The sequence below is a fragment of the Homalodisca vitripennis genome, chromosome 1 (genome assembly GCF_021130785.1).
Source record: "Homalodisca vitripennis isolate AUS2020 chromosome 1, UT_GWSS_2.1, whole genome shotgun sequence".
Taxonomy (NCBI): domain Eukaryota; kingdom Metazoa; phylum Arthropoda; class Insecta; order Hemiptera; family Cicadellidae; genus Homalodisca; species Homalodisca vitripennis.
This window is the reverse complement of record NC_060207.1, coordinates 180,648,919-180,664,933: the sequence shown is the minus strand read 5'-3', so window position 1 is coordinate 180,664,933 and position 16,015 is coordinate 180,648,919. Positions and strand designations below refer to the sequence as shown.

At 30.7% G+C, this 16,015-nt stretch overlaps 1 protein-coding gene across 2 annotated transcripts; it reads right to left on the bottom strand.

The window, feature by feature from the left end:
* Nucleotides 1-399: 399 nt before the first annotated feature.
* Nucleotides 400-13,377, bottom strand: LOC124352812 (3'-5' ssDNA/RNA exonuclease TatD). Of its 2 annotated transcripts, none has more exons than XM_046802502.1 (7): nt 13,202-13,377; nt 9,882-10,028; nt 8,819-8,917; nt 5,634-5,794; nt 3,327-3,510; nt 1,316-1,478; nt 400-655 (listed from the first exon to the last, which is right to left on the bottom strand). In XM_046802502.1, exons 2-7 carry the CDS (start codon nt 10,012-10,014, stop codon nt 496-498), a joined length of 900 nt encoding a protein of 299 aa, XP_046658458.1. In that variant the 5' UTR covers nt 10,015-10,028; nt 13,202-13,377; the 3' UTR covers nt 400-495. The 2 variants fall into 2 exon arrangements, with proteins under 2 accessions (XP_046658458.1, XP_046658457.1); XM_046802501.1 differs by having other exon boundaries at nt 9,882-10,038; nt 13,202-13,376.
* Between the last annotated feature and the right edge of the window lie 2,638 nt (nt 13,378-16,015).

Sequence of the window (16,015 nt, the reverse complement as noted above, 5' to 3'; positions counted from 1 at the left end):
TTTGCACAAAAAATATATACACAATTATTGTTCAATAAAAGTAGCCTTGTCATATTAGGCAATAAAAAACAAGTTATTTAACGCAATAAATACTTAACATAAATATAAAAATGAGTCATAGACAAAAGCAGTTTTTTTATATGAGAATCACTTGAACTTATATAATGAACGTAGAAAAAAAGAATTAAATCTATTTAATTTAAGGATTCAAAGCCAAGTTGGTCTAATATTGCAGTAAATAGCTATGAAGTTCCACAGAGACTAAATTTACAAGGGGAATCATATAACATGAAACCATACGAGGTGCTAGGAAAATATGGCACTTTTATAGCATGAGACTGCCAAATAAATATCGTGTACCAGAGTAGACAAGAGGTGCCTGATAAATAATTATGATTATTCAGTACATAAATATATATTTCATTGATATGTAAAACAATAACAAATATATAGAGCAATACAGATATGTTTTATGGTATAGTCAAGGCTTCAACATTATGACAAGCCAAAAACTTTGAGAGCATTGAAAGCAGTCTGAAGGGCCACATCCTCTGGAGACTTTCGCAATAAAGCTGCAATCATCTCAACAATTGCAGGAAGACAGCAGGGCTCATTGCGCTGAAATGTGCAATACCGCTGCAGAAACGACAGAGACCTGAAACAATTTGTACGGAATGAACAAAACAATTTTATTTTATTATACATGTTTGGTACATGTTGAATATCATTGGAGTGCATCAAGCTCATTTATCTTTAAACTAAATTAAAATTATTTAGCTTTTATTCATGTTTTTGAAATTGAAAGAAATTTGATAATGTGACAGGTGATGGAAGTTGTTCTGATTTCCATAGCTTGGTTATATAACAATTGTTAAAATTTATTTAGAATATATATTCACAAGCGAAATACTATACTCAATATTTGTTTAAGAAAACACAAATTTAATTTCTAAATTATGTAGTGTAGCGTAACTACGTATATAAGGAAGCCAATCTAGTTTTTACAACACTTTGTAGAGAATTCTATGCTGAATTTAGAAATATGTTATTTTGTAGAACTTTATGTGTAAGAGTTGTTCCTTTTTTTGTTTTCTAGGACGACAGACAGTTAATCAATAACACCTGTGTTCAAGACCTAAACATAACATATTTGATATCATCCAACTTTGTTCACACATAACAGAATGTGAAAAGCGTATTTTACATCTGCAATGGCTGTCATATATCGGCTAACAGAGTAATTTTAGAACAAAAAGAGAAAGATGAAATTTGACAAAGTTCATATTTAAAAAGTAAATTTTTCCGTTAGCCTTACCTTTCCGTAAGTGCCTCCTTGACAGTTGCAGGCAGTTTAGAGCCCCGAGCGTTAGGGTACATGAAGGGTGAGTCACTCTCCACCAATATACTTTCTAGCGGGATGTGACCTCCCTCCAACATGGCCTGCACCCCATCTTCTGCATTGTCCTTACAAAGGTAGCCTGCAAGCAAAGCAATCCCTCGTTACATATTGAGTCTAGGAACAAAGAATTTTATTCTACTAGCAGTTGTATATTATTGCCTATTGTGCCATCTTCAGGATAAAGTTAACCTCCAGAGGGGAAAAAATTAAAGTATTTTGTGATGTAGTAAGAAAACGAGTTTTAGGAAATGAAGTATAATCAGTTCACTCACACACAAACACATATCACCACCAAAAACACAGTTACATGTGGCTTGACACAGTGGAAGAACACTTCTTAGTTGTTGTGGACTATCAGTGTGAAAGATTAGAAGAGAAATAAGTTTTGTCATTAAACAGAAAGTACTACTAGCTTAGATACTGTAATTGTAAGTATTAAAACCTATAAAGAAGTATACAACTAACATACCACATCTAACCGATGAAAACTATAATTTCATTCAGATGTGACAGCCTCCACAAAAGATTCTAAAATCCAAGAAGAAGGACTTAATGCTCCATTAATTAACACAATAAAATGTTTTACTACTGAGACAACCCAACTGCTATAAAATTAGCAAAAGTATATGTAAAATCTACTGCCAATTTCAGTAATACCGACCTTTCTATTAAAGTTAAAAAAAATTGCTATAACATTAGCATGCACAGCCATGACAACATACAATAACAAATCAATTACAGACCATCCAGCAACAATTATTTCTTGCTTGTTTCAACTATACCTCTTATCAGCCAAATAAGTTTTAACAAGCAATTATAGGAAATTAAGACTATTACTGCAATTGTTACTTGACTACAGCAAAGCCTTCTTTGACTGGCTTAGCTATAAACATTTCTTAAACTCATACAAAACTGGAATAGCAAAAGAAAGTAAGTAGTCGCATGGCGTAAATTGTTGGACTTTGAATCTAAGTTATAGATAGCGCAGTTTAATATTGTGTCAGTAACTGTAATACTTCTTATCAGTACTGTCAATCTTGTACTGCACTGACTCTCCCTGTTATTCTGTTTAGTAAGAGCTTTACAGAGGTTAACCTATCGCATTACATCAAGCGTGTCAGAAAAAATATAGATTGACGTATTAACCACAAACTAACCACTAGTACAGCTACAATAAAAGGAGATACACTTAAATTTAGCTGTTTACTTTTGCATTAACAGATATAAAGCAAATAGTTTATAATCAATAACTTCTACTTTTATTCTATGATACTGGTTTATAGCGCTTTTCACCGAAACTACAATTTATAAAATTCATATTTCGGGTTCTTTTGGTCCGATTGAAACAAAATTGTTATCTTTTAAAGTTACAAATGTAACTTTCATAGTAAAATTCATAGTAATTTTTGAATTATATGAATAAAAAAACATCTTAACTTTTATTCTTGACTGGGTGGTTAAAGAAATTCAGAAATGATCACGTTATAGAGCTTTTTAAAGTCATTATTTGGGGTGTGTAATTTTGCAAAACACTATTAAAAACTTTAATTTTAATACCAAAACACTATTAAAAATTTTAACACCAGTTTAATTGAACAGATTTTGTTAATAATTTACTGTGGCCAGCATCTGCTTGTTGAATTACGCAGGCGACCTAAATGCTGAGGATGGTGTTGCAACGATCATGCATGGCCCACTTGCAGGCAAGATTGTAGAAAGAAGCCGATAACTGTTAATTTAACATATTTGATCGTTTCAATATTAAAAGCAACAGAGGGGCAGAAAAGGTATTGGTTATAATTAGGGCACCAGTATTGCTACATCTAATCACTTTTTACATTCACCTTACCATTTCTCACTTCCTCTCAATAACTCTATGAACGTACCCAAATAAAGATTTCACAAATACAAAATAATGTATCACTACCTGTTATTCCTATATAGATCCCCATCTGAACATATGTTTGAGCTTGAGCTAATGAGCCGGTGAAGGAATGAATCACCATTAGTGGAAGACTATCAGAATATTTCTTGAGGATCTTGATCAGATCTTGGTGTGCGTTCCGCTCATGGAGGAACAACGGTTTCTTCAGTTCACAAGCCAGTTTGACCTGCAACATATTGTGACAGTGAAAATAAATTGTACCAAAAATCTTACATAAATTTTCCCCCATTCCTTATGCAATACCAAAATACATTCTAGAAAATGTTTTGCATTTGTAATACATTGTAGCGTCACCCTCTTTCCACACCAGGCTTAGGACAGTACTGGAAGCACACCAGTTTTCTTCATGTATCCTGTTTAGCCATAGGTATTAACTTGTTTTGTCAACACCATATATAATCTCATATTGGGATTTGGAATACCTACATCATTGTAAAAAAATCATAAAAGACTTATTGAAAAAAAAAAAAAAACACCAGAAAAAAGTTCGATGGGCGGAAGACTATTTTTGATCTTCATTCAGTTTTACTCAATTCCTTATTACAAAAAAATAATGTGACAAAATCCTGTACTATTACATATTATTGTAATTCATAAATTGTCACTGAATGTATTTCACGAAAAAAATGTATACTCAATAAAATATATATTTTGTTATTGTTGAAAATATTTTCTTTATTTTCTGTTTTCAATTTATTTTAAAATCTAATAACTCACCTATAAAAATAATAATTTTTTCTTACAAAAAATTAAAATTTAAGTAAGTTTAGGATTTTATTTCCCTGCAGAGAAATGCAAAACATTTTGAGATACACATTCACGTTTGGAACAGGAAAAAGCACTTGACAATTTATAATGACATGAAGAATTACACTTCCTTTTTCATTTCATAAAGAAACCCATTATTATGGAAAATAATCTTTAATATGTCAACTCCAATCAAACATAAACAGGAATACCAAAAAATGTATTTAACAGAAATAATGTCAAAAACTCTAAATTCAAATGCTAAATAAGTTTGTAACTATTCAATATACATTTCCTGATTTTAGTAGAAAATGCAATGCTAAACATGGAAATCATAATTTATTTTTTATTTTGGACAAAAACAATATCATTGAGATGACATGGATTTTCAACACTGCATTTACTACAAAAAATTCAACATTGATGAACTGAACACTTAGTAAAATAATTTGAAATCATAAATGATGCTAAGTAATAATAGTAAACTACGAGTAATATAGTGAAAAGTTGGGTTGTTTTCACAAAAAGTTAACTACGGTAGCTTCAAATAATAAAGATTTGAGATGTACCATTCCTTGTATAAAAATTGTATTTACAAAAAAAAAATTAAAAATTATGTGCTATCTTTATGGTGGACAAAGGATTAAAGTCAGAGTTTCTGTAATAATAATAAAAGGCAAATATAATTATTTACAACAAATAAAACATTCCCACTAGGAGCAATTAGCTGAATCGTGATGGACACTAGCCAGGTAAATAACAATCACAACAAGCTTAAAATAGCTTTAGTTTAACAGCTGACAAACATAAATTACTGCTGGCAAAGAAACATCAAAATTGTTAAATCATAGCTCAGCTCTTGTTCTCATGTTGGTATAAATAAAATGTTCAGAAATATATTATAAAACTAGTTATTGCTCACACATCTTTGCATACAATTTTCAAAATCAAAGGGTGTAGCCTTCTTAGTCTGAGAAGTCGTATCTCTACATATCTTTTATTAACAAAAGAAATAAAAATTCGCACCATTTAAATCACACTTCCAGTCTAATTTATTTACGGTGCCAATACATAAATTATATATGCGGTATAAATACATATGCGGGTTTCCAAACCTACTTCAGTAAAAATTTTAACTCCCAGCCCTTATAATCTTTGGGTCTTGGATATTTACTTTAGATAATACTCAGAATTATTTTGATTAGGTTTTTTATACTCACCTACTATACTATAAGGAAAATGTGGAAAACTCTGGTTCATCATAAATAGTCCAACACTATACAAGTTTAAGCCAGCTTTACATATTTAAACTAAAGAATGGGACAGGGTGGGAAAATGTAGGTACCTTCATTTCAATAAGGCAAATTTATCTAACATATAACTTTATGGACTGCAAGGGAAACAAATTAAACCTAAATATCTTGAAGTTTTCCTATCTTACAGATTGGGTTACAAAAATTGTTTCGGATTACTTTCCAGGTAAAGGTAGTCATATTACTGAACCAAACTTTATTTCACCCAGGCAACAGTTTACAAGCTCACCTGTAATTCAAAAACCTGCTGCTGCACATCGGCTGGAGAAAAGTCCCTGTTATAATCTAGGCCACACTCGCCCACTGCCACACATTCACTGCATGCTGCCAACTCTCTCAGTTCTGCCAGGGTCTCTTCGGTCCAGGACTTGGCGTCGTGAGGATGTACTCCTGTAAACGTCAGCTACATTTGTACAGAAGGATACTAAATTTAACACACTTAAATTACAATACTTATTCCCCTTTTAAGCCTTATTCTGCCCATCCTCATGGGCCACTGGTCTGTGTGAGGATCTTATCAAACAGAATAAGGAGAGTCAATATAGTAAAAGGTCGATGGTACTGATAAAAAGTGCTACAATCACATCACAGACAATATTTGAACCTGCGCTATCTCTAGCATAGATCCAAAGACCAACGCCTTAGACTTTCCACTTCACCACCAATAACGTTGTGACTGGTGTGGTTCCTGTAGCCATCGGTCACTTCCATTTCTTGGCTACAATATAAATTTATTTTACAAGAAAATCACTTTCTACCAACACTTCTCTATAGTCTTGATTTATTTTGCAATAAAAATAAGTTTTTATTAAGAATGAAAGAGAAGTTAGGCCAAGTTTTTGGAACGTTAGTATACTATAAAATGTGAAAAAAAATAAAGAAATGTATGTGTCATATTACAACATTTGTGACACACTGTGTTTATATAATCTTAGCAAAGAGCGATATAGGTGAATTCGATATCATATGCAGATATTTTTTATATAACAGAGTAAAGAAACTGGTGGTGATGTCCTGTACTACACCTACTTGGATGTTAATATTGAAGATTGTTTGATGATATGGTACATTAGGATTGGATGTCTGTTTTCTATCATCTGATATCTGCACAAGCCCCTTTGATGACAGCTTTATAAAGGTGTCCTCGTCACTCTTGGTCGATGATGAAATGAATTTTATTTTAGAAGCTTGATTTCAACAATCCACTTGAATCAACCACAGTTATGAACCCCATGGTTCAGATTCCTTGTAAAGTTATGTCACTCATTCATACTGCACAAACAATATGAAGATTGTTCACAAAAAAATCTCCATTTTAATGTAGCATTACAAGTAGTGGGATGAGGGTGGAATTGCAGTGATAGGGAGGTAATACCAATAATTGTTTGTTTACAGTAGCCTTGCTACCAGGGAAATTTTAATGGTCCATTTAGTAATTGAGTTTTTACTGTCCATCAATTTTAAGCTGCTAACATTGTGATATTTGTGTTTTGTTCTCAAGTGACGTTTGTTTATGAGTGGACAGAGAAATGTGTATTACGGTGATGAAAGAGAAGGTTTGTCACGCATTAAAGGTAAACAATGAACTGTTCAAGAAAAATTGTTAAACATTCATAGAATCTAGTATTTGCATCATTCAACATCTCTCATATTTGTTACAATCCAAAACTGTTCACTGAAAATAATTACAAAATACAATGAATTATTGTTTCTATTGACTTCTTTTTATTTGATTTGGAAAGAGACCTACTGGATAGAATTTTGAATACTAATGAAACTTTGATATTCTTATGTTAATGCTGAGTTACAAGAACAACAAATGGTTGAAGGGAAACTGATATCACATGGTCAAATTATACCAGAGATTTAAGCATCCACGATACAATCTCCACTTAGTACAAAAATATTTTTATCCGCTAAAATATGGAAAAGTAACCTGACTCAAAATGCTTACTCATGAAAAAAAATCAAGATGCTACAATCAGTAAGTTTAAGTTAGGTCTATTTTAAACAATTAGAAAAAAACCCCACCAAATTCCGAGTTAAGAATGTTTTATTAACTTGGAATCCATTGATTTTGCAATAATTACTACCTAAAAATCAATAAAGTTACTTTGGTTATTTTAAAATGAGAGCACAAAACAAGACAAGTGAAAAACGTACAAAAAACAAAATAAATAAATAACAGATGACTGAATTGAATTCACAATCAAACTCACAATTGATTTAGTCATAGTAAATATGTAGTAATTTGTTCAGACAAACAAACTATTCTGTTTACCAATTTGATGAGATAAGCATTTCCAAAGTGCAGTACTTATTTATAGACCAGACTCCCATGCATTTGTCACACATCAAACAACTGATATCTATTACTAAATATTTGTTCAATAGGCTTAATGAATCTTGATAAGGTCAGGGCCAAGCCCAAGCTACCAGAGTACACATACTTCCTCATCATCAAAGTTAAATATTTTGATACTGGTGGTGTTTACAATGAATCCGGATTCCTAACAGTGAGATTTGTTCTTCATAAAGTATTTTTTAACAATAATAGGGTCCAATTGAATTAAGCCTAAAATTATAATAACCAAAACAAATTGTGCTAAGTGAGAAAGTTTTCTCTCTTGTAAGGAAAAGTACCAGTAGTTTTCTATAATATCAGTAAAAACCAACATATAGTAGATGACAAAGTGAGCTTTGTTTTATCATATACAGAAGTTTCTAAACTTTACTCCTAAATGTAAATTTTTCATTATTATACATTGGCACAACTACATCAGTCCATACACATTTATATATTATATATAGATTTTGACTCAGATATATGGTTTTGGCCTTAAAAAGGAACATAGTCTATAAATAAACCAAATGGTGCAGCTTTTTACAATGCAATGACAAATGCACCAAAAGATGCACTTGCAATCTCCCATATATTAATTATAATGACAGTAGTGAAAATTATGTTTAACATATGATAACATTTTTGAAATATATTGTGTTTCTTCTAAAATTTAACATGTACTTTTGTGTTACAGTGTAAATTTTTTCAACTTTCATGTAATTTAAAAAGCAGTGATTTTTAAGGGAATTAGTAAAATTAATTTTAAAACTGTTTCCATTTACACTAATAGGGTAAAAATTATTTATAAGTCATTTACAACTTTTCTATTTTCTACAAACTTTTGAAATTTCAGTTTGCAAAACTTGAGTTTTGGATTTTTCTGTTAAACTCTTTATATAATCAAAAGACGCTGGTCACAAGGTGCTATAACTAATAACTTCATATTACGTAATTTGTTGTTGTAAAATTATAATCTTAATCTAAACTGAATACATTAGTTGATTTGGATTGCCCTAAACCTGAATTCCCCAAATTAAAGTATTTTGAACAATTGAGTAAAATATATTTACCAGCAGTTGAGTAAAGAGTGCCAGGATAGATGTGAGCCAGCCGTAACGCTTCTCTACTTGATTTGATCGAGTTTCCGCTAACCACCATTTTTTGAACACCTGAAAGTAACTTGTTAGTACAGTGTAATGTCAAGATCCACAAGCAATAATGTAAGTTACTGAATAAATCAACACTGATACATCATAAGACAAAGAAGCATCAAGAATAAGGAATCAGAATTACTTCTGTAACTAAACCTGTATGTAAATAGTAGCATATTTAAAACAAATAAACTAAATTCTGGGAACAAAAATTACAAAACAAACTAAAATAATTAAAAATTACTTTAGAATTTGTAATTTTTACAAGACTAGCAAAAACCTGTGCAATAGTATATATCATAGTAACAAATTAAAACTAAGACTGGAATTTCATTGTTTTTTTTTTAAAGGACAGTATTATGATATGATGAACCACATTTTTTTAAAGTAAATTAGGTAACTCCAACTCAAAATATATGATTGCATTAACAATAATTAAACGCATACAGAAATTATGTTCATATCAATAACATAAATAAACTGCAAACTTATTAGTTATGTAGTTTTTTTTTCTCTTATCAAAAACAGCCAACAGCACAAGGGTGATCTTGCAACAAAGGATCAAAGTTTCAAGCTAATAAAACTGTGACTGATATTTCAAATAGCAAACCTCTTACTAGTTACATCATTCCTCTCAATATTAATTTATATATCAAATTTAGCAGTTAATTTCAGGATTATTAAAATGGATGAACTACATCTACAATCATTAATTTATTTCAATAGGAGAGACACATTAAAATAATTTTCAGATGAAGCTCATTTGTAATATAATTGAGTATTGAATTTGTTAACTGTTAATATAAAGGGTAAACAAAAACTATTACCATGTAAACAAAGAAAATAGAAACGACATGGTATATGTTATATAGAATGTAGCAAAATGTGTAGCAATAAAATGAGTATTCCCTTTTCACTAACAAATCCTCTCAACTCGTTGATCGAAAAATAACATTGTAAACAATTCATTTGATGTACTTGCCTGCATCTGTGGCTCTTTTCACAACAGATTCGAGGTCTCTTCCAAATTTCTTATTCGTTAAATTCGTTCCTGTGTCGATAAGAATGTAATTTTCATAGCATTTCTTCATTGCGTTACTATCTGCAGCTGCCATTTTTTAGACTTTTCCTAAAACAAACTAATAAAACTAAGAAACACTATTGTAGCAAAGCCAATTACTTCAATCTGTTAAAACTTTTGTTGTAGAAAATTTGTTTCAACAGATTATACTATACATTTAATATAACTGAATAATCAAAATCAAGAAACATTCACCTTATATTAGTTATGAGGCAACTCCCAAGCTCTACACTCATCATTAAACAGGGATTTATAAAACGACACTCAACTGAATGAAATAGCTTATAATTTATTATAATAATAATTGGCTGGTCATTAGCGAAGTCTGTCACTCGAGAGACTGGAAATACTTCTTTCTGTCCCCATGATATCTCGAAGACAAACTAACCTACAGACTTGAAAGTTTGCATGAAGATTCATTTTTAAACGAGCAACACTGAATTTGATGATGGTGCATGTCACTCCATGGGATTTGGCTGAGTGTTAGTGAATATTTTTACATTAGTTTCATGGGTAACCCAGAATAAATTAGTTTCATGGGTAATACAAGAATAAATACATTTTTTAACAAACTGAATGCAATCATACAAGGTGTCAACATGTGGCATTTGCATTATTAGAGGTAAAAAAACATTAGAAATGGAGGTTAATGCTATAAATTAGTGACAAGATTTGATTTCAGCGCACTCTTGCATTGTAGTACGCTTCCTAGCTCACTGAAACTTTTATTATTTGAACACTGCTATGAAACATAACTTAATGAGCAAAAATGTAAATGTATCATGTAGTGAGATATCTTGGGAAAGATTCATAGCTAAACTTTAAATTTGGCACGAAACTTCATTTCCATATAACAGTTCTATGAGGTTTATTCCTCTTTGTGAGTTTCTGTATGTGTGTAGTTTTTCTGTGTCTCGGTATCAAAAAAGTAAAAAAAAAACAAGTTTTTATCAAAAAAATTAGTCTAACTTGGAATAGCATTACCCCATTATCAAACCTATCAAACATTTTGAAATACTTCCTATAGATACTCAATAACTTCTTTGACACAGAATAGGTTACTTAACATAATTTATAAAGTGTATACATTTCAGTATACACTTATAGTATACACGTGTATACATTAAAATCATATTTCATGAAAGGAATAACATGAATTCAATAGTTTAATCAGAAACATTTATTCTTAAATGAAAAAATAATAAAGTATTAGACTATCTTATTTACAATGTACAGACCAAGATACCTTTTACTGATTCGAAAAGCATCAATTTACAGTGTAAACAATAATATACAGTATAAATACGTAAAACATATTGTTACTGACCAACTAGCCATGAATATAATAAAATGATCTTGATTTAAATAGAATAGAAATTCTGACAGATTAAAATTAATCTTAATATTTATTTTTAAACTTTGAGTGCCAAGATTTGATATTCAACCAACTAAGTAGGCTACTGAAGTGTATCCTGGCTTCCTTACTAGCTTATCCACATTGATACGACTGAATGTAGTTCAGGGGTGTTTCTCGTGTTGGCGACTATCAAACAGAGCTACGACACGACAGTACTGCTATTGATAATTGATTTCGTATTTACTCCCATTATCTGTGAGAAGATTTATACTCAATATTGTTATAAAACATTTTATTTGGGTGCATTGACTATTACACCCTTCTCTCTTTAATTGAAACTAACTCTAGTCAAATGTAACTAAAGAATGGGTTTGTCTCTTATTTTATTAGTTAGTGTTTCACTGCACTGTGATTTATTTATTTGATCTTTTATTCATATTTTTTTTGTATATTAATATAACAACATGACTATTGTCAATGTTACATAACTATTAGGGCCTATACTGAATTTAATTATATATCATATTGAATAGGCTAACTATTAACATATTAACTAATCTGAACTAGTCTTCATCCTTTTGAATTTAAATAATCTTTAGGATCTATTAATGCTGTTTTATTACGACATAGTGTTGTAATACTGTAATTATCATACATACTGTATAAAAATGGTTATATTAATTCATAAATAAACAAATGAATCGTAGGACTACTGTCCAGATGCCCCTGACATTAAAACTGCAAATATAACACAAGATTTAGGATGTTTAATTTTTTATTTATAGGATTTTTGTTTGTCTTTAGAAAACTTCTTTTAATTAAAGTGGTATTAAACCATACTGGGGTATGGATGAAATAAACTAATCCTAGCACAGAGCACATGTTGTATTTTTTCATTAGGCTACTGCACGTGCAAAGTGATGGGACTTATGTGCTTATTTTAAACCATAGTACTCAATTTAAATAAAGCTAATAACAAACATTAAATTTGAATACTGACACCTTATACAGAGCTGAAAAAAAATGCTTGTGAAGCAAACATCCTATATTACGAATCACGTTGCAATCAAATCATCTCCGGAAGTAGGCCTAAATGTAAAGGATGGTATCTGGAAGTACCATTATGGTTATATTGCTCAATTGAAAGGAATTTTTGACACAAATGCAGATACGAAGGCTTCGTAACATGGCAAGAAGAGATCACTTATTTAGACAGGAAGTGAAAGAGTAAAATTTTAACTAATCAATAAGGTGTATTATTATTAATATCCTACTAATCCATATAGAACCATGTATCAACATATCCTACCCTTACTAATTAATATTCACTCATTAACAAGATTGAATAAACCACATGTTTCTGTAGGGACCAGTTTCATTTTGCTTTACACAAATTTGTACTTATAAAAACTTCTACATCTCAGATCCCTATAATTCAGATTCTATAATATTTGTCATTATAATTTGTACTTACATAATGTTGAGTAACATAAGTTAACATAAGTTGAGTAAAATAATGTTGGCTCTATTCAGTTTTACTAATCATTACCAAGTATGTAAATCTAGGCCCCTTATTTTTATATCTACTCTGAGCCCTTGGAAAATAGGAATTAAGTTAGCCTAATTAGAAACATCTGAAGACCCTACGTGGATCCTATGAAAAAATATAGGCTTCTGAAAACTATTATAACGGGATATAACGAGTATAAAATAAAATGAATAAGGATATTTTAATTTAGTTTTATTGATTCAAAACCCTTCTTGAGTATCAAAACATTAAAATAACTTCATTGCATAACCTCAAACGACCACAGTTCACATGTCTTAAAATACTAAAAAATGAAAAACTATAAAGATGTCTTACCTTTAACAAAAGAAGACTAACAATACAGCTGCATAACTGAGACTATATTTAAAAATTGAAACGTCACATCGTTTGATCGATTTAATTTAACACTGGGCCATTGTGGCTGGCCTTACAATATTAATAGACACTAACTAATGACAGAAGAGAGAAGTGGAAGGATGACGATGACAGCTTAACAGACGGTCAATTCCCAAATTTATAATGAACACATGGACATAAATAAACGTTGACAATGGGTTTCGGCAAGAGTAGGAGTAGTATACAGCCAACAAATAACTTGTTTTATTATACGTAATGTATAAATTATTACGTCCTGCATTCTATCATATTTCTTGCTAACCGTAGAAATATAATAATGAAGAGAAAACGGCGATATTAGTTAAAATATGAACATTATCAATGTAAAAGGACACTGCTTCAGTTTTATTATAATATAAAAATGTCAATATGATTTCTGGATGTGATTTTTTCTTTCACATAAGGATAGTCAACAAACCTTGAACAAACCCAGTTTGATTGAATCAAAAATATATCACTTCAAATAGAAAAGGAAGATAGTCAAATTCTTTTAATGAGGGAAGCAGCATTATAACATTGTTTAATTTGTACTGAAAGGAAGTCCATGTGCATCTTAAGATCTTCAGCCATTCCAGATAATCTAGAGGGCTTCTATATAAAATTAAAAATTATGTAGAAAAATTATATTAAAAAATGTTTTATATATATATATATATATATATATATATATATATATATATATATATATATATATATATATATATATATATATAATTTGGCTCGCCAATAGTGCCCAAGTGTGAACAATCATGTTTTAAATCTATATTAACCGTTCACAAATTATAATACAACATGGTAGGAGTACGCCATACCACGTGTCGCGTAACAGGCTGAGGTTGCAAGTAAAATTTCAAATCAATAGCTAATTTCATTTTCGAGAAGTCCTGTGGACAGATGAATAACCATACATAAAATACGTTTTTAAATGACCCCGGTAGACAAAAGAAAAATTGAGTCAGCCTACTAAGTAATAGGCTTCAATAACGCTTAGTCAAATTCCATGGTTGGATATGGACCATCAAAGAACTCATCCTTGTCTATGAAAAATTGAAATTTCATGCAAAATTTAAAGTCTACAGATGAAGTCTTTCTCGAGATATCTTGCCACTTGATACATTCAAATTTTTGTTCATTAAGTTAGCATAACAGTGTTAAATTACTGAAAGCTCTGGTTAGTTGTGGCTGGTACTACAACGCAACATCGTCCTAAAATCAAATCTTGTCACCGGCTTTTAATATTAAATCCTCACCGTTATTATTTATATTTATCTTTTGATTCTATAACTAAAAATTGTATATTTAGTGTTTGTACTCAGTGTTTTACAAATGTATTTATTCTGCTATTTTTTCATTGCCATTTTGGTCGTCAAATCTTGGCGCCAATTTAAGAATATTCGCTAAAGCTCAGCCAAACCCCATGAAGTGACATGTTCCATCTTCGATCTCCTTATTATCTATATATAAATAAAGCTTCATGCAAAATTTCAAGTCTACAGTTCAGTTCGTTTTCGAGATATCGAGTGGTCAAACATACTCATAGACAGAGAGACAGGCAGAAAGACAGAAATGAAATTGTTCCATCTTTGAAAGCTAAAAGAATATCTTAAGCACCTATACCTCCTGCAACGTGACTCCCGGCCAAATCAGTCGCCAGCTGTCTGTAAAAACAAGAAATTAATTTGTTTTTGCAAAATCCTCTTTTGATGAAAACCAAATTAGAAACAGGCGTTACGCGTGTAAAGCTGAATGGAGGGTGATCTGATTTCTTGTAAAAATAAAATAGATGTAAAACATCACGCTCATCCAAAAAAAAACTGACAAGAAAAATAACATAGTCAACCATCAACCACTCCAAATCGCTTCAATATGCAACGAGGTTTTTTATCGACCAAGTCAAAAGTAGTACACAGCCTGCACTTTCCTTCCTCTTCTCCCATTCACAATCTAGCGTCCTCTTCGCTCCGATATCTCTCAGAAAGATGTGTTTAATGATATTTCTCATTTTAAAAGCAGTTATGCAGTAGATTTACATGACTGTTTGCGTTGATGATCAAGGAGGTAGCGTCATCTCTGTCGAACCTTGTTAAAGTCATATCAACAATTTAATTTCTCGAGGATAATTTCCATCGGCTATAAACTATTCAGAAGTAACTCCTATCTTCAAAAAAGGCTTTAAATACGAGTATTCTCATAATAACTAAAGACAGATTTTTGAATTGTCAACAATTAGCAAAATCTTTGAACTTCTTTTCCACGATAAATTATTTAATTTCTTAAGTATTCAGAGTCTAATAACTCCACCCCAATTATGATTTTTCAAAAAATTAACCCTGACGGTATATATGACATCCTTTCTTCATTGAAGTATGTAGTTTTCCCTGCATGTATTTTCTATGATTTGAACAATTATTAAACAAATAAAAGAGTTAACTTATTGTTCGTATTCATAACAATAATCTTCAAAAAGCATTGTGTACCTTTGTTTTCAAATCTTTAATGTTCTTCCTGCAAATGTCAGATCACCAGAAAGCTATGCAAGCATGCATGTTTCAAAACTAGACTTCATTGTTCTTTCTTCATTGAAGTATGTAGTTTTCCCTGCATGTATTTTCTATGATTTGAACAATTATTAAACAAATAAAAGAGTTAACTTATTGTTCGTATTCATAACAATAATCTTCAAAAAGCATTGTGAACCTTTGTTTTCAAATCTTTAATGTTCTTCCTGCAAAT